General features: G+C 46.1%; 1 protein-coding gene across 1 annotated transcript in view; it reads right to left on the bottom strand.

Annotated features, from left to right (window-relative positions):
- TMEM163 (transmembrane protein 163) overlaps positions 1 to 20,730 on the bottom strand; it is a 180,967-nt gene that overhangs the window by 66,249 nt on the left and 93,988 nt on the right. The window contains exon 4 of the mRNA XM_040358089.1: positions 8,985 to 9,076. Coding sequence (XP_040214023.1) covers positions 8,985 to 9,076 — 92 coding nt within the window. The remainder of the gene's footprint in view (positions 1 to 8,984; positions 9,077 to 20,730) is intronic.

Genomic DNA, 20,730 nt, shown 5'->3' on the forward strand with positions numbered 1-20,730 from the left:
AGAAACTTGTCCGCTGGAAACATGTCCGTCGGACATGTCCGATGGTTAGCACACCTAATCGGTCCGCTGGTTATGACGTGTAACCAGCGTCCCGAAATCCCGCGCATGCGTCGAAATTGATTCGACGCATGCGTGGAAGCATTGCACTTCTGTGTTTGAGAACGTCTGTGTCTTCTAAGTCACCACGTTCTCTGTCCGCGGGAATTTTGGTCTGATGGTGTGTACACACATCAGACCAAAAGTTCCCAGGAGACATGTCCGATGAAAACGGTCCGCGGAGACTGCGAGCCAATCCTTCTCGTCCACATCAGTGCCTGACCTCACAAATGCACAAACATTCCCATAGACACACTCCTAAACCTTGTGGACAGCCTTCCCAGAAGAGTTGAAGCTGTTATAGATGCAAAGGGTGGGCCAACTCAATATTGAAACCTACAGACATTGGGCCAGATTCACAAAGGTTAGCGGATCTTTAGATCCGTGTAACCTATGTGAATTAAGATCCGCCCTCGCAAGTTTGTGAGGAAAGTGTCAAATTCACAACACACTTACCTCCAAACTTGCGACGGCGGATCCTAACTCCCCCAGCGGAATTCAAATTCCGCGGCTAGGGGAGTGTCATATTTAAATCAGGCGCGCTCCCGCGCCGATTTAAATACGCATGCGTCGTCCGGGGAATTTCCCGGCGTGCATTGCTCCCACTGACGTCAATAGGACGTCAGTGTTTGCGACGTGAGCGGGACTTGCGACGCGCGTGTTCGTGAATCGGCGTACGCAAACGACGTAGGAAAATTCAAAATCGACGCGGGAACGACGGCCATACTTAACAATACTTACCCCTGCTTTTAGAAAGGGTAAGTATACGACGGAAAACCGCTACGGAAACGACGTAAGAACACAGCGTCGGGTCCGCGTACGTTCGTGAATTTCGCGTATCTCGCTGATTTACATATTATTCAGTGTAAATCAGCGGGAACGCCCCCGGCGCCATTTTTAAATCAAAAAAAAGATCCGACAGTGTAACACAGTGTGACACTGTCGGATCTCAGCCCTATCTATGCGTAACTGATTCTATGAATCAGGTGCATAGATAGGACCAGAAAAAATCCGAGATACGATGGTGTATCTGAGATACTCCATCGTATCTCTTTTGTGAATCTGGCCCTTAAAGTTTATGGCCCAGATTCACGAAGCTCAGCGCATCAATAGGCGGGCGTATCGCAATGCAGATACACTAGACCGTCGAAACTTAGAGAGGCAAGCAGCCTATTCAGCAAGCAAATGCGCGCTGCGATGCGCCATCGTAATGTAATTTTGATGGCGTAACCCGACGTAATTCAAATTGGGAAGGAGGTGGGCGTGATCCATTTAAATGAATCGTGACCCCATGCAAATTAAGGTCCGAACGAACGGCGCATGCGCCGTCACGTGATCGCATCCCCCGCGTCCCACTGTGCATGCGCCCCAATTCGCCGATCGTATTCCCCCCCACGATAACCCAGCCCACCGTTTCCGCCCAGGGCATAAATCCGCCCGGACATGCGCCAGTCAAGTGCAAAAGTACACCTGCTGGTTTTGGTCGTTTGGTGTGGCTACTTTTGCTTTGTTCAGATCAAAAAAGATGTCTGAGGCTGGCACGAAAGATAGGAGGGAAAAAAACTTTCTTATTGAGGAGAAGGCGGTGATTATAGATGCCATGAGGAAGTATAACAAGTTCCTCCACGGCAAGGAAAGTGGCTCGACCAGCAAGGTCCGTAAGGATCAAATCTTGGCACAGATTGCTGCGGAGGTGAGTGCCCTTGGCTATGCCAACCGGACCCCAGACAAGATCGCCAAGAAGATCAACGACCTGCGGCGTCTTGTGAAGGAGAAGGTGGCCAAGATAAAAAAACACAGTAGGGGCACCGGAGGTGGACCAGCCCTGAAACTAAGACTGACACCTGATGAGGAGGTCATTGCCAGGTGCCTGGAGAAGGAGCAGGTGGAGGGCCTGAAGGGCTTCGAGTCAGTTGATCAGCCCTTGAGGACAGGTGAGTGTGTTTTTTCTTTTATCTGGTGTATAGCATGTGGGGGGGGGGGGGGAGTGAATATGTGACAAGTGTGTGGGTCCACCAACATGTTACTGTTTTGTGTCATCCACAGATGTGCAGGATGAAGCGGGCCCATCCTCGGCTGCTGGCCAACCAAGCCCATCCCAGGATACCAGTGTCCACACCTCTCCATTAGAGGAAGTGGAGGAGGAGCACGGGCACCTGGATGATGGCATATATCTTGGGGATGAGACCACCGTCGCTGGACCCTCCCATACCTCCATAGGGGATACCCCCCCAAGGGACTCCAACTTTATTGTAACCCCCCCAAGGGCCTCCACCCTTTTGGGAAGCCCCCTAAGGGCCTCCGACCTTTTGGGAAGCCCATCCTCCCTAAGGGAAGTTCCCTCAGGGTCCTCCCCATACATTCGTCCCCAAGCCTCACCTGCACCCAGGAAGGCAATTAGGAAGACGAGGGGTGATCCTGATGCCTTAGAAGCCACTTTGGCTATGGACCTGGCCAGGCAGACCCAACATGTGGGTTCTGTTGCATGTGATATGCGCCGGGTGGCAGCCAGCCTGGCCTCCATGCAGCAGACCCAGGCTGCTTTCACTGCCACCATTAGTGAAAATGTGCAGGAGGTCAGTGCCAACAGCACTGCGTTGGTGACCTGCGTTAGGGACCTGGATGACACTAATTCAGGCCTTGTGGCAGAGGTGAGGAGCCTGGGAGTGGCCATACAGGCCAATACAGCAGCCATTGAGGCGGTGGGGAATCAGACCACTGCGGTCCTCACCCGCATAGCCCTGGCTTTAGAGGGTATCCAGGCAGCCAGGGAGAGACCGGGGGATGTTCCTCCTCCCAATGACCCACCCCCCCCACCCGCGGCTGCCCCCAGGCAACAGAGGGCACGGAGCCTTGGCACTAGGCGTAGTACACGTCGGGCCAGATGAGTGCCATTTATATTATTTTATTTTTATATTCTATTTGATTTTTGGTTATTAATTGATACTCATGATATGAGTGATATTTTTTTTATTATGATACTCGATTGGAGTTGTATTTATTTTATTTTTATTTGGGATATATATATTGACAAATATTTTCTGAAAAACATACAGCAACATAATTGGAGCCTTGACGTGGCGTTGCTGCTCCCAAGTACCGCACGGTGTACTTCGGTCTAATCCAATTTATTGGTGTTTGGGGGGGGGGTGTGTTAGGGACCACAGTGGGGTGCATGCGTGCATTAGCATTGTGACATGTTTCATGTGCGTGTTGCACGTGAAAATAAGCCTACCACGAGGCATCTCCTGACTGCTCTTCCCTCTGCAGACGGGGGACCCTCGGGTGGGGGGGGGAATGTCTGGTTCGGGGGTCAGGTCATGACGGACTTCAATCTGCAGGCCCCTTCTCATTGCGAAATTGTGCAAAATGCAACATGCCCCGATTATCTGGCACACAAAGTCTGGGGCATACAACAGTGTACCCCCAGACCTATCTAGGCATCGGAAACGTGACTTCAGGAGGCCAAACGTGCGCTCCACCACTCCCCGGGTACGTATATGAGCCTCATTGTAGCTTCTTTCTCCTGGTGTTTGTGGGTTCCGGAATGGAGTCATGAGATGGGGTCCCAGGGCATATCCAGAGTCACCTGTAAGGGAAAAGACAGGAGGATGTTAGTCATGCATGTGCCCCTCGTGATGTCAGCATCATGGGGGGGGGACAGTAATGCCTGACACCCATGTCACTCACCAACCAGCCAGCTGTCCCCATACACGTTCTCTTCAAATTGTCTTGGGATGTCGCTTTGCCGGTAGATAAAGCTGTCATGGGTGGCTCCAGGGTGTTTAGCACATACGTGCCATATGAGGCCTTGAGCATCGGTTATTACTTGTACATTAATGGAATGCCAATTCTTCCTGTTACGGTACATATGCTCAGCGTCACGGGGGGCCTGGAGTGCCACGTGAGAACAATCAATGGCCCCCACAGTGCGTGGAAATCTGGCTATTTTATAGAAATCGGTTCTTGCCTTCATCTGCTGGACCTCCTGGGTGGGTCTCACAATGTGGTGGGACATCCGTCTCAGGATGGCGGGTACAACTTGGTGCACGCACCTACTCATTGTGGATTGGGACATCCCAGCCAAATTTCCACTGGTTCTTTGAAATGATCCACTGGCCAAAAAATGCAGGGTTGCCATGACCTTGAGCAGTGGCGGCACTGCTTGTGATCGATGTGGTGGGTTGGTGAGGTCATCCTGCAGGGATCGTACTATTTCCATGATGGCTTCAGTGTCATATCTCAACAAGCGAAACACCTCCGATTCCACCATGCCAAAGAGGTCCATGCGATCTCGGGGTACCCTCTCCTGTGCCCTCCTCCTCCTCCTGCGTGCTCGTAGACGCCGTAGTACTATGACCACGGCTGCCCCTGACATGTTGGCACACAGATGTGTTGTCCTGCAAGTGTTGTTGCTCAGCTCCTCTGTCACGCTGCTGCTGTTGCTGCTCTCCAGCTGACCTTTGCAAGTACGTTGCAAAGTTACCCCTGCTTTTATGAAGGGTAACTTTAGATCGGGCTAGCAGCTTACGCGCACCGCGCGTAGCCTACGACGGACAATCGTACGCATGTGAATCGGCATTTCGCCCTCATTTGCATAATTGAATAGCTAATCAATGGGAACGAAGAATACGCCTAGCCTAAATATGCGCCTAAGTTTCGCCGGCGGAGGACAGTTGCGTTGGACGGGTGAAGCCTAAGTTCACGTGTATGTGCTTCTGTGGGTACCGCGCATCGATACGACGGCGCACATCTACACTTACGCCGCGTATCTCGAGATACACCGTCGTATCTGCTTCGTGAATCTGGGCCTATGTGCGTGTAAAGGCAGATGTCCCAATACTTTTGGTAATATAGTGTGTGTGTGTGTATATATATATATATATATATATACTTATGTTTCTATGCTTTAGGAGACATTGCTTGCAGGCAGAGTACAGTTCAGGGTGCTAAGTGTGCAAACAAAAAGATTGCCAAGTGTCTAGTGCCCAGTCATCTTAAAAACATTCTCAAACACTCGCCAAGACTCTTTACCTTTCCTCATTTTGTTTACTGATGCCGAAAAGGCATTCGACCGGCTCTCTATACGACCCCAAGTGCGACTGTTCAGGTAAACGGCCTCTTCTCCCTTAGGTTTTCCAATATGGAATGGCACAAGACAGGGGTGCCCCCTATCTCCCCTTCTTTTTGCTCTGGTACTGGAGCAATTTCCCCCGGACAGTTGCGACAAATACTGGCATAAGGGGATAAGAGTAGGGTCCACTGAACACAAACGCTCAGCTTACACTGATGTCATTCTCTTTCATCTTACAGACCCCCTTGTCTCGTTGCCGAACCTTATGCGGAAACTTCAGCTTTTTGGGCGACTGTCAAACTTTAAAATCAATTATGCTAAATCTGAAGTCTTGCTATTTACCTTACCTGAACCCAATCTTTGCACTCCTACCCAATGTGTGTGTTTTTTATGTTTGTTTTTTCCTACGATCCAGATCATTGCAGGTGAATAAATTACCGTATTGTTACTCCGCTGCGGCGTAACGCATCCCATTTACGTTACACCGCCGCAGGTTTACAGCGTAAGTGTCTGATTCACAAAGCTCTTACCTGTAAACTTGCGGCGGTGTAGCGTAAATGCGCTCGGCGCAAGCCCGCCTAATTCAAATGGGGCGGGCACCATTTAAATTAGGCGCGTTCCCGCGCCGAACATTCTGCGCATGCTCCGTTAGGAAATTTCCTGAAGTGCATTGCGCGAAATTACGGAGCCCCGACGTTTTTTTTTAAATGCGACGTGCGTTACGGCGTTTCGTATTCCCGGACGTCTTACGCATAAAAAAAATTCTAAATTCGACACGGGAACGACGGCCATACTTTAACATGGCTGATCTAAAGATAAGCCATGTTAAAGCAGGTGTAACTTTGCGACGGGTAAAAACGACTAGCGACGACGTACGGGATTGCGACGAACGTGCGGATCTTCGTGGATCGCCGTAACTAGTCATTTGCATATTCTACGCCGACCGCTATGGAATCACCACCTAGCGGCCGGCCTAGAATTGCATCCTAAGATCCGACGGTGTAAGTCAATTACACCTGTCGGATCTTATGGCTATCTATGCGTAACTGATTCTATGAATCAGTCCCATAGTTAGGACGGGCGGATCACAGAGATACGACGGCGTATCAGGAGATACGCTGTCGTATCTCTTCTGTGAATCTGGCCCCCTAGGCTTATACTTGAGTCAATAAGTTTTCCCATTTTTTTGTGGTAAAATTAGGTGCCCCGGCTTATATTCGGGTTGGCTTATACTCGAGTATATACGGTACATTAAAAAAATAAAATCCTCAAATATGGCAAATCCATACCCTGATTGGCCAACCACATTTCCAGGACCAGACCTTTCTTTCCAAGAACGAAGTGAGACATCTATGGAAGTTAACTTAACAAATTAAATTAAGAAACAGATGCTCCAAATTTTGAGCATCCTCCAGGTAATGAAGATCAGTCCAATTGTCCCATTTAGGGCCACGGTAAACAAGTGGTTTGGCTCTTGTATACAACACCTAATAACCAATTGAGTAAGAAATCTTGATCTCACCGGCAGATTGGTGGAGAATTCTGGCAAAACCTGCCTCCTTACGACTCTACCTCGTTAGCAAGTACAAGGCTCTCCTTAGCAACCAGGGCCAACTCATTAAACATTAGTTAGAATCCACATTCTCCTCATTATCTCAAGACACTGACGTGCTCACAGTAGAAGCTGAATAATGAGGAATAAAGGACCGATCTCGCTATGAATATCATTACTCTCCGTCTAACCAGCAAACACAGAATTAGCAATTAAAAATTTCATTAAAATAGTAATGGCTTAAACAAATCTTATTTCTTAATAGGCAGATGAGACATCGTGTCACAGATCTAGAGCTAGTATCAATTCAATTATGATAAAAAAAAAGGTAAACATCAACCAGGGCCAGGAGACTTAAATTAAAAATGTGTAGGTGGAAAGAAAAAGTTAAAATTATGATACCCCGGGTGAAAATATAGGAAAAACAGCCTAATAAAAAAAGAAAACTTGTGCAGCCATCAAATCTAATGCCGCGTACACACGATCATTTTTTTCGGCATGAAAAAAACGACTTTTTAAAAAAATGTCATTTAAAATGATCGTGTGTGGGCTTCACATCATTTTTCGGGTTCTGAAAAACGACACATTTTTTTTTTTTAACATGCTGCATTTTTTAACAACGTTTTAAACAATGTCGTTTTTCGGGTTGTAAAAAATGATCGTGTGTGGGCTAAAACTACGTTAAAAACCCGCGCATGCTCAGAAGCAAGTTATGAGACGGGAGCGCTCGTTCTGGTAAAACTACCGTTCATAATGGAGTAAGCACATTCATTACGCTGTAACAGACAGAAAAGCGCGAATCGTCTTTTACTAACAGGAAATCAGCTAAAGCAGCCTCAAGGGTGGCGTCATCCGCATGGAACTTCACCGTCGTGAGCATTGGCTTGTTCCGTGTTAATTTCAAACATGCGCACTGGGATACCCCCATGGACGGAGCATGCGCAGTTAAAAAAAAACTTTGTTTACGTCGGGTCACGACGTATTAGCATAAAACACGCCCCCATCACAGAGATTTGAATGGCGCGCCAAAGATACACTACGCCGCCGTAACTTACGGCGCAAATTCTTTCAGGATTAGAAAAAAAGCACAAAGTTACGGCGGCGTAGTGTATCTTAGATACGCTGCGCCCGGCGCAGAGGTACGTGGATCTGCCCCTGAGTTTATAAATCTGAAATCTTACAAAAGATGTAAAACCAAATTAACCAAAAAACATTGATTTTGGAACCCTTGAGCCCCATGTTTCCTTGCAGATTTTCTAATACTGACAATTGTAATACTTGTTTCCTATGAGCCATGTTATTAAATACATAAATATGTTCATAAAAATATGCTTTACTAGTAACATAAAAAAACATAGGCCCGGATTCAGAAAGGAGTTACGTCGGCGTATCTCCAGATACGCCGTCGTAACTCTGAGTATGAGACGTCGCATCTCTGCGGCTGATTCACAGAATCAGATACGCCTCACTGTTGCCTAGATATGAGCGCCGTAAGTCTCCTACGCCGTCGTATCTTGGAGTGCATATTTACGCTGGCCGCTAGGGGCGCTTCCGTAGATTTACGAGTAGAATATGCAAATGAGCTAGATACGCCGATTCAAAAACGTACGTGCGCCCGGCGCATTGATTTATGTCGTTTACGGAAGGCTTTTTCCGGCGTAAAGTTACCCCTGTTATATGAGGCGTAGCCAATGTTAAGTATGGACTTCGGGACAGCGTCTAATTTTGCGTCATTTAGGTCGTTTGCGTAAGTCGTACGTGAATAGGGCTGTGCGTAAGTTACGTTCACGTCTAAAGCATTGACTAGTTGTGGCGTAATTTGGAGCATGTGCACTGGGATACTTTCACGGACGGCGCATGCACCATTCGTTAGGAGTGTCAATTACGTGGGGTCACGATTAATTTGCATACAACACGCCCCTTCCAGCCTATTTTGAATTAGGCGGGCTTACGCCGGCCCATATACACTACGCCGCCGTAAATTTCGGGCGCCAGTTCTTTCTGAATACGGGACTTGCCTCTCAAAGTTACGGCGGCGTAGCGTATATATGAGATACGCTACGCCCGCCTAAAGATAGCCATTTCTTTCTGAATCCCGGCCACACTGTTTTAATTAAATTTGCATATATGGAGAACTTTCATTTATGTTTTCAATATTTTTTAACAGTGCAGATTTACAGTACAGTTCTGATGAATGCAGGATATTTTTATTCAGAGATTATCTATTAATAATATATTTGTGTAATAAACTCCTCTACTTACATGTATTCTCGGTGTGCTGAATGTACAGCTGCAGCATTGCTGTAACGCCATAACACTATCCCTGACGATACAACATCCAGGACAGCATCAAACTAAAAGATAAAACAAGGCATGAGCTGAATTCATTCAACCAAGCATTTTTTATACATAAATTAGAACAACATTTTGATTGTTTTTTTTTTTTTAATTATGTTTTAAACTTGGAAGGTAGGTTTTACCTCCTTCACGACCAGGGCATTTTTTGATATTCAGTGCTGCGTTTATTTTTTTAACAAAAATTTTTTATTGCAAATTTTTAATTAACAATACAGATTGTCATTCACGTTAGTCATTTGTAACCAACATAGTTACACTGGTTCATAAAGATTTTTGTATAAAAGTATAATACTTGTTAACCTGTGACAGTCTACCCCTAATGGGTTCAAACTGTAGTACTGCACTTTTTTAACTGTCATGCAACACTGTACACAAATTTAATTTATATAATTTTTTTTTTATACAAATAGATCTTTCTGTTAGTTTTTGATCACCTCTGGGGTTTTTATGTTTTGCAATATGAACTAAAAAATATAAAAAATTCTGAAACAAAAACAAAAATTTTTTTTTTACTTTCTGCTACAAAATATATCCATCATTTTTTTTTTAATCTAATTTCTACATACATTTTTACCAAAAACCTGGGGCCAGATCCACGTAGATAGGCGTATCTTTAAATGGGCGTAGCGTATCGTAGTAACGCTACGCCGCCGCAACTTTGAGAGGCAAGTGCTGTATTCACAAAGCACTTGCCTCTAAAGTTACGGCGGCGTAGCGTAAATCTGCCGGCGTAAGCGCGCATAAATCAAATGAGGAACAGAAGGTGCGTGTTTTATGTAAAATAAGCATGACCCCACGTAAATGACGCTTTTTTCGTACGGTGCATGCGCGCGCATGCTCAGTATCACCTCGAATTTTCAAATTAAATTCCGCCCGCTCAATGCCTAGACGACGTGAACGTAATTTACACAAAGCCCTATTCGCAAACGTTTTACGCAAACAACGGAAAATTTGACACTGGCCCGACGCCATACTTAACATTGCGTACGCCTCATAGAGCAGGGGTAACCATTACGCCGGAAAAAGCCTTACGCAAACGACGTAAAAAATGCGCCTGGCGGACGTACGTTTGTGGATTGGCGTAACTAGCTAATTTGCATACTCGACGCGGAAATCAACGGAAGCGCCACCTAGCGGCCAGCGTAAATATACACCTAGGATCCGACGGCGTACTAAGACGTACGCCAGTCGGATCTAGCCCCCATTCTGGCGTATCTTGTTTTGTGGATACAAAACAAAGATACGCCGGAGTATCCTAGAAGTTACGCGGCGTATCAATAGATACGCCGACGTAACTTCTTTGTGAATCTGGCCCCTGGTGTTTAGGCAGGGTTGCTAACAAATTTAGTTTGCCAGGTGGTAATTGTCCTGGCTAATTGTTATGCCGCGTACACACGATCGGAAATTCTGACAAGAAAAGTCCGATGTGAGCTTTCGGATGGAAATTCCGACCGTGTGTAGGCTCCATCTGACTTTTGCTGTCGGAATATCCGCCAACAAAAGATTGAGAGCAGGTTCTCTATTTTTCTGACAGAAAAAGTTCCTATCGGAAAATCTCGGGTCGTCGTATATGTTGTACGTCACCGCGTTCTTGACGGTCGGAATTTCCAACAAGATTTGTGTGACCGTGTGTATGCAACACAAGTTTGAGCCAACATTCCGTTGGAGAAAAAAAAACACGGTTTTCTTGTCGGAATTTCCGATCGTGTATTAGACAATCCACTGATTTCCCTCTGATTCTGGAATTGCTGCACCTTTTCTCTTCAGTCACTGGGTGGCACTGTTGCTGGAAACATTAGGCGACAAGGGCAGATTATAAATAGATGGGGTGTCTCAGCCAATTGGCAGGGGTTTCTTTAGTCCGTTGGCATGCTGGGAGAGCCTATGTATTTGGGTGGAGTCAGGTGGTCAGGGTTCTGTGCCACCTGGACATCTTTCTGGGTGGACATGTGTTGTGTCGTCCCGGGTTGCTAGGCCTGAGGCCTATCCAGGAGCAAGAGAAGCAGCGTAGGGTTGGGGGCAGGGATCAAGTACTGGGGAAAAAAGTGTGGGAACTCCCACCCAAGATCCACTCCCCCCACCAAAAAATAAATAAAAAATATATATGATACGCTCATTTGCATAATTACTAAACTGCATGTTTTTTTTTTTTCTATCCACTGTACCTTAGTAATCCTTTATGTTACTGGCTGCTTCCTTCCATAAAGGATTACTAGGGTTCGCCTACCCCTGACAGTAACTCGAGCTAGGCATCGCCGCTTAGTGAAGGATTGGCTCGGGTGGCTCGGCTGCTCTAGTCCTGCAAAGGGAACTGAGTTCCTGCTGTGAAAAAAGTGCAGGAACTCCGTTCCCACGTGTTCCCGCAGGACTTGAGCCCTGGTTGGGGGACTGCAGGATTGGAGTTCAACTGAGTTTTGAAGGTTCAGCCAAACGGGGAACCAGTTGTGGTCGGAGGTAAAGGGGAATTTAAGTTGGGGGGTGGATGCCTCTCACCTGTGCACAGAGTGTCTCCTGCCCCTACAGCACTGCCCAATGAGCTCTGCTCGCCTCCTCCTACAGTACTGCCCAATCAGCTCAGTCCGCCTCCTCCTACAGTACTGCCCATTCAGCTCCGCTCGCCTCCTCCTACCGTACTGCCCATTCAGCTCCGCTCGCCTCCTCCTACAGTACTGCCCATTCAGCTCCGCTCGCCTCCTCCTACCGTACTGCCCATTCAGCTCCGCTCGCCTCCTCCTACAGTACTGCCCATTCAGCTCCGCTCGCCTCCTCCTACCGTACTGCCCATTCAGCTCCGCTCGCCTCCTCCTACCATACTTCCCATTCAACTACGCTCGCCTCCTCCTACACTACCGCCCATTCAGCTCCGCTCGCCTCCTCCTACCGTACTGCCCATTCAGCTCCGCTCGCCTCCTCCTACAGTACTGCCCATTCAGCTCCGCTCGCCTCCTCCTACAGTACTGCCCAATCAGCTCAGTCCGCCTCCTCCTACAGTACTGCCCATTCAGCTCCGCTCGCCTCCTCCTACCGTACTGCCCATTCAGCTCCGCTCGCCTCCTCCTACAGTACTGCCCATTCAGCTCCGCTCGCCTCCTCCTACCGTACTGCCCATTCAGCTCCGCTCGCCTCCTCCTACAGTACTGCCCATTCAGCTCCGCTCGCCTCCTCCTACCGTACTGCCCATTCAGCTCCGCTCGCCTCCTCCTACCATACTTCCCATTCAACTACGCTCGCCTCCTCCTACACTACCGCCCATTCAGCTCCGCTCGCCTCCTCCTACCGTACTGCCCATTCAGATCCGCTCGCTTGTTGAGCGGAGGGGGTGGGGTTTGCTTGCAGTTTGTTCCTCAGTGCGGGAAAATTAACCCTTTCGCGGGACTGCAGGAATATGCAGTCAGTGCGGGAAAATCCTGCAGAATCCGTGCGTGTTGGGAGGTATGCCTTTAGTGACTGTTACAAGTTCTGTTGCCATAGGAGACAGCGGTCCTAACAATACAGATATGGCATCCGGCTGGAGGCCTTTCCCTGTATAACTGTCTACCTATAGTGTCTCGGAGTCTGCCAATTAACATTGCATCTACCTAAGGGTGTCCTGGCCCTAACCCGCTCTCCCACAGTTCTTGTTAAGAGACAATAAATCTCTTGTGCGCATTCAAAAGGTGACTGGCGCCCATCATTTCATCTTGCATTACACCCACAATGCCTGATAACCCACTCTACAAGGAAGGATGTCAGCTCTCCCTGACTGTTGAGGTCACCATCAGACCCCTAAAGGTCTGGGAGGTCGCTACAGTATTCTGCTACACGTCTTTGATTAAAATAAAGTCCCCAAAAAGTGAATATTGCTTTTTTTTTATTATATAAATAAAAAAAGACTGAAAATTTTGAAAAAAAATAAAAAAGATACGTTCTACTTTCTGTTATGAAACATAACCAATACAAAAAATCTAATTTCTTCATATAGTTAGGCCAAAATGTATTCTGCTACATCTCTTTGGTCAGAGTCAGCCGGGTGGTATATAATGCAGTGGCGGCCTGGCCAAATAAGGCTGGCTATCGTGGGGGGTGGGATGAGCACTGTGGCAGACAAGTGGAGAGGGGTTTACTACCCCACAGTCCAACCAGAGACCCTGCACAGCCACCAGAGACGGACCCCGCACTTCCACAAGAGGCCCTGCACAGCCACCAGAGACCCCAAATAGCCACTATAGCCACTCCGAATAGCAAAGGGTGGGACAGATTTAGACCCTAGGGTTCCTACAGAGATTTCTAGAGGTTCCTTGAACAATAAGAAATGTATGCCTTTCAGATAAGTTACAATGATACCGATGATCTTTTTTAGCTGCATATAATGCAGTGGCGACCCGTCCATAGATGGCGCAGGGGCCCTGCCCCCCTAATCCATGCGCCTGACGCCTAATCTACATGCATGGTGCCGCACGCATGGATTCCAATGTTTTTTATTTTTTTTAGAAGCACATGATTAGAGGCATCAAAAAAGTTGTGTGATAATAGCAAATTGGTATTTATAACGGTATGGCCCGTGAGACCCATAGGCTCTTGAAGGATGTGGGGTACTCCTGTGTCAGCTTCACCAATGACTCTTATATCATCCTATGTCCACTAGGGGCATAGGATGACTGAGAACTGATATCATGGATTACATGAGATGGGACAGTAATGATAATTCATGTATTGCAGGATATCTTGAAATATTACAAGTTGTTCATTCTGAACACAACAGGTCAATAGAGTGTCTCCTTCAATGTGGAACATAGACTGTTGAGATGTTAATCACCTCCAGCTACCTGGCTGTAGTGATGAAAGCTTGCTGTGAGTGCATTCTATTGACTATTGTGTTAATTAAGCCTTGTTTTCTAAGATATTTCATGGTGCTATGCTAACTAACACTGTATTGTGTGAAAGTTCTATTGATGCTAATATGTGTTGTGAGTTAACACACTCTAAAAGGTCAGACGTCTGACTTATGTTCACTAAAGGAATGTGTATTGTGTAGCAGGTGAGAATAGCTTATCGCGGAGTCAGAAAGTCTGTCTAAGATGTGGATTGAGGGGGACTCGTTAGCACCCATTGTGTGATGTTGTGGGTGGAGTGTGTCATTGTCCCTTTGATTCCTGCAGCATGCTTTCTAACTGTATATAAGAAACCTGAGTTTACCATTAAAATCTATTCTATTTTGGAACCAGAGAACAGAGCTGTGTCTCGTTATTCTGGGGGAAATCCAATGGGTCCTGTCTGCTGGATTGTGGAGTGTCGATAAGCTGTCTTGGGTTGATGGAATGGAATATCGTAACGGCGTTAACCCCTGACCATTACAATTGGTGGCATCCCACTGGGTCGATGGATGCCAAGCAGAATCCGGGGAAGAGGTGCTGCAGGTGTACCTGCTGGAGCACTTCTTTGACAAACTGTCCCTGGAAGTCAGAGATAGGGGCCGGGACTGGAAACCTTTCTCCTTGTCTGAAGCAGCTCGCCTGGCGGACGAATACACAGACGCCCGCAAACTGGATAACTCTGTGGTCAAGACAACAGCTCGGGTGGATTATCGATCAACGGCGTTAACCCCTGACTGTTACAGTATTCGCTATTACCTTCCCGATCCTATTGGCCGCCTAGGAAGAGGGAGGAGAAGCATGGTGGAAGCCGCTGTGATGGCAGGGAGGAGAGGCAGGGGAAGCCGCTGCCCGCGACCTAGATAGGGTAAGTGCGGGGCTGGTGACCGCACGGGGGGGGGGGGGGGGGTATGCAGGTGACCCGACTGATTGCCACTAATATAATGGGGAGATTTTTTCCCACTGACCACCATGCTAAAGTACTGCGAGTTGTGCATATAGTAATTATTATTAGGGGTTCCCTAAGATCTGAAAGTTATTTCTTAAAAACATTGAAAAAGGCTACTCTAAAGAAAAAAACATAAATTTGAGACATTTGGTTGAATGTTTATAAATACAGAGTTTTTGAGAATTCTCTCCAAATATATCCAATTCCAAGGACAAAATAAGAATTTATAAATTAACCATGAGCAGTGAAGAACAATGGCTCATCTGGAATGGTAGAACGCAGTGGATATCTTTGGAATAGTTTCATTGTGGTACAAAGAAAAACAATCATAATTTTGTAAATGACTGTGGGGACTGCTACGATTGGCTGGTATCCAAACAAAAATGTAAATTACACAAGGGATGGTTTTTTACTGCAATCAAAATCTACACTAGGAAACACTAGGACTTTCTAGGATGGCACTCAAAAAAGATAAATTCAACACATAGATACATATGTAGCATCCTCCTAAAACTGTTTGCTAGAGAGGCTTAGCTAAATCTGGTTCTTTAGCTCCTCTGTAATCATTGGAGTTGTGGGTGATTCATTTTGGCTGTTCTGGGTCTTACTGGTTGTAGGCTCAATCACTTCTTCCTGCCTTTTAGTGGATTCTAGAATGTAGTGGGTTGAAAGGCAGAGGCAGACCTTGGCTTGACTATTTATGTAGGTTCAGCCAATCCCTGGGGGGGAATTCCCAGTAGGTGGTGGAGGAGGGCATAAGAAATGTGGGGCCTGGAGCAGCAGGGTTCTTGTTCAGTGGGAGAAGATCCAAGCCTGAAGGGCTGCTGCCACTCTGGGCAGTGTAGCTGAAGTTTGTAGGTGTTCATGGAGGTCCCAGCTCTGTGAGAGCTGGGGTGGCCTATTTTGTGGAAGAAGTTTGAGACAAATCAAGAGGGTTTACTTAGGATCTGGCCTGGAGATTCGCAGGAGAAGTGTTTGCCTGATGTATGGAAGGGGGTATCCAAATATCCAGGGACATTGTGATTAGAGGCCTGGGTGTAGAGTCCAAGTGACTGTTTGCTGTTTTAACCTCCTGAGTTGCTGAACTGGGAGTTGACCTAAGGCCTCGTACACACGATAGGTTAACCAGAGGACAACGGTCTGATGGACCGTTTTCATCGGTCAAAACAGATCGTGTGTGGGCCCCATAGGTTATTTAACCATAGGTTAAAAAAAGCCAACTTGCTTTAAATTTAACCTATGGATTCCTAACCGATAGGTCAAAACCGATCGTTAGTAGGCACAACCATCGGTTGAAAATCAACGCATGCTCAGAATCAAGTCGACGCATGCTTGGAAGCATTAAACTTCAGTTTTTTTCAGCACGTCGTTGTGTTTTACGTCACCGCGCTCTGACACGATCGGTTATTTAACCGATGGTGTGTAGGCGTGACAGACCATCAGTCAGCTTCATCGGTCCTTCAAACCGCTTTAATCGGATGGACTGATCGTGTGTACGAGGCTTCACTTGGGGTTCCAGTGTTGCTTGCCTTCCTAGTCTGTGCCAAGAGGGAGATTGCCCTGAATAGGGTAGACAGGGCAAAGAATATCCTCTGGTTACTCTGTGCACTAAATTCGGAGTATCCCATGGCCCACCTTGCACCCCAACCAAGTTCAATGAGCATTAAGGTTTCATGCACACTGGACGTTAAAATAACGTTATAAAAACGGCAGTAGCTTTGCAGTGAGTTTTTCAATTTTTTCAGCTTTGTTCAACGTTTTTTCAATATAGTTTTTTAGCGTTTATTAGCGTTTTTAGCATTTTTCCGCGTTAGCGTTTTTTAGTTGAAGAAAATGTTTTTTTTTTTTCAATGGATCAAAAATATTAAAAAACGTGAGCGTTTATCAACGCTTATCAACGTTTATCAGCGTTTATCAGCGTTAGAGCGTTTTAACAGCTAAAAAACTTCTCTCAGAACCCACTAGTTTTTTTTTTTTTTTACTGCTCAAAAACGCCACTGCCCAAAACTGCAGATAACAGCCTATGTGTGCATGGACACATAGGATAACATGATGGAGAGTTTATTGACTGTAAAAAAAAAAAAAAAAAAACGTCTACTGCCAAAAACAGCTGCTGTAAAAACGTCCAAAAACGTCCAGTGTGCATGAGGCCTAAAGCACAAAAAAGACATTCCCTGCTTGAGCTGTAAGGCTATCTGAGTTGTTGTGTGCCTGGCTGCCTGTACACCCGAATGGAAGGAGAACCCGGAGCAAATCAGCAGGTAACTTTACGCCGGACGTACGCCTTACGTAAACGGCGTAGCTTAATGCGACGGGCGCAAGTACGTTTGTGAATCGGCGTATCTAAGTCATTTTCATATTCGACGCGTAAATCTACGGAAGCGCCCCTTGCGGCCAGTGTAAATATCCACCCAAGATACGACAGCGTAGGAGACTTACGTTGTTCGTATCTTGGCAAAATTCAGGCGTATCTGATTTCCAGAATACGCGTATAGATACGCCGGCGCACAATTGAACTTACGACGGCGTATCTGGAGATACGTCGTCGTAAGTCCTTTCTGAATCCGGCCCTATGTTTTTTTCAACTTGATCATTAAAACAGCCTTGCCTACACATGAGCGTGAAAAAAAAATGCTCTAGCAAGGCGCGGTGACGTACAACACGTATGACGGCACTATAAAGGGGACGTTCCATGCGGATGACGCCACCCTTTGGGCTGCTTTAGCTGATTTCGTGTTAGTAAAAGACGATTCGCGCTTTTCTGTCTGTTACAGCGTGATGAATGTGCTTACTCCATTACGAATGGTAGTTTTACCAGAACGAGCGCTCCCGTCTCATAACTTGCTTCTGAGCATGCGTGAATTTTTCACGTCGTTAAAGCCCACACACGACCATTTTTTACAACCCGAAAAACGACAACGTTAAAAACGTCGAGGAAAAAATAGAGCATGTTCGGAAAAAAAATTGCTTGTTTTTTCAGAACCCGAAAAATGCTCTGAAGCTCACACACGGTTGTTTTTAATGACATTTAAAAAAAACGTAATTTTTTAGAACCCGAAAAACGGTCGTGTGTACGCGGCATTAGGTGTGCACACAACCGGAGAACATATATCAAAAATTCATCAACTCTTTCTCTTGTACCAGAAAAACAAATAATTTCACCCAATTGTAACCAACAAAGTCAACCATTCCGAAATAAGATCAAATTCCAGGGGGGTGAGAGTTTAGAAATAAGGATAAAGGCTAAAGTGGTGTTATGTGCTGTCACATTTACGGCCGAAAACTGGCTAAAACTAGTAAGTATTCATATGTAATATATGTTCATTGTTTGGCTATTAGCAGTTATTTAAAGAACCACTAAACCATAAAAGTATATTTTCTCTAATACATTTCAGTTCTCCATTTGTAGATTTTTATTAGCTCTTGCTGACCCATTCATACTTGTGGGCTTTTATACACTTTACAGCACTTATTAAGTGCCTATAAAACTGGCGCTAATGGCTGTACTTTTTAATGTTACTCTCATATACCTTGCCTATAAGTGCACTTAGATGTGGTTCATTTACAAACGGCCACGCCTGCTGCTGCTTTGGAGGGCTTAAAGTGGAAGTAAACTTCCATCACTGACTTTTACCTATAGGTGTTTCGCCGAAAATAAGACCTACCCCGAAAATAAGACCTAGCATTATTTTCCAGGAGGGCTGCAATATAAGCCCTACCCCGAAATTAAGCCCTAGCTTAAAATGCTTGTAAAATCCTATAATCCACTCTATTACAGTAGTATATAAATGTACAATGTGTGTGTTTCTGTAATATAATTGTGTGGAAGAGAGCTCTGGCGGGTCACAGAAGCGCAGAAAGGGCGCTTTAATGAAGGTATTTGGCACAGTTATATTACAGAAGCACACACATTGTACATTATATATTACTGTAATAGAGTGGATTATAGGATTTTACAAGCATTTTATCTCCGTTCACACTGGGGATTCCTGTCAGGCAGGGAGGGAGAGGGGGAGAGAAGACATCACATTACATGGTAAGACCTACCCGGAAAATAAGCCCTACTGTGTCTTTTGTTGCCAAAATTAATATAAGATCCAGGCGTATTTTCGGGAAACATGGTATTGGTACTGTAAATATCACCTAAACATGCGCCGTTCAGGAGATTTTTACTGTACACGCAGACAGTGACATCACTGGCGCATGCCCTCTGAAGGAATGGCAGCCCATGCCGTTCCTTCAGAACCCTGTGCCGTAAACGGCAGCTCTCGCGTGGGAGTGATGTCACAGTGGGCTTTGGCTCTGACTTGCCTGGACGCAAGACGGGTGAAGATGGAAGCGGCCTCCAGCTCTGACATTACAGCGCTGGAAGAGCTTTGTTTTCAGGTAAGTTTAACATAATGTGCTAGTATGCATTGCATACTAGCACATTATGGCTTGACCTTAGAGGGTAAAAAAAAAAAAAAACATGTCAAGCGGTTTACAACCACTTTAAGGGGAACTTACTAGGTCATGCAGCAGCTAAAAAAAGGTTACGGGTTCCTAATGAGTCTTTAAGGGTTCATTCACACCACAATGTTGCTGCACATTAAAATGCATTCTGCTAAGAAGCACATTTGAAAGTATCCTTAATGCATGAAATGTGACTGCATGCTGCAATTTTCTGCATCTCAGCGCACTACAGTGGTGGGAATGAGCCCTGAGGCTAGATGCAGACCTTTTGCATTTGCAGTAACACAGTTACAAAAAGGGTTAATATGGGGATTGCAGGAGGGGTTAGTGATAGAATTACAGGTAGGGTTAGTACTGGGGTAACAGGAAGGGTTAGTTTTAGGATCATAGGTAGAATTAGTGTTTGGATTACAGATATGTTTAGTGTTGTGCATTGGGGTGCGCAGCCTATTGCATTAGGGTGTGCACCGCAAAGTTCAAACACACATGCGCATGTGTGTATAAATATATGGGGCAATGGAAAGCATCGGTAGAGCAGTGGACGATGTCAGTAGGGCAGAGATTGGTGTTTGAAAAATGTGGTAATAACTGCGCTGTCAAGTATTGAACAGATAATATGTATGCATGCAGCTTTAAATGTGAGACACACACATAGGGAGCTGCGGTGGCTCAACGCGATTGGCACTGCGCTGACAAGCCATTCACCTCTGCAGCTAGAGGTTCGGATCCCGGTCTCAGCTACATGTGAATTGAGTTTGGTGGTCTCAGCCCGGCTCCCGGTGGGTGTGCTATGCAAGGTAAGCCTGCGCTAAGTACGCCCACCCCCCTCCCACAAAAAACCACCACACCTACACACGCACTCTAAATTGGGTTAACACACGCACATTGACCACGCGGTCTCTAAAGAGAGGCGAAGGACTAATGGGGCTGGTTGAGCGGGCTAATCCTCTCACTCCCTTATAGAGAGTCCCTCTGCCCCGTTGGGCTTCAAAGCGGAGCAGGTAGGGCGGGCTGTGTGGGAGGACCCCCTCACACACCCGCCATTGCCACCCGGGGCATGGAGAAAGGTGGCAGATTGCCTCTGGGGGAGGCCTGCCTACTCCCAACTCCTGCAGTCCAGCTCCTCTCTCGAGTACACGCACAAAATACACTTTAAAAAAAAAAAAAAAAAATGTGAGACACACACAAATAAGACAAATATAAAGCAAAAATAAGCCGCGCAAATAACGTGATAAAAAAATTGTCAACTAGCATACATGATTGTGAACATTGTGCTATTGATGAAATTGGAATCACTAAAGCGAACAGGTGGGCCTGTTCGCAATATATTTAGATGAGTCCCAGTGAAAAAAAAGATGAAAAAAATCAATCAATCAAAAAACCCCAATCAATGTCTTAT

This window comes from Rana temporaria, chromosome 6 (genome assembly GCF_905171775.1).
Source record: "Rana temporaria chromosome 6, aRanTem1.1, whole genome shotgun sequence".
NCBI lineage: Eukaryota > Metazoa > Chordata > Amphibia > Anura > Ranidae > Rana > Rana temporaria.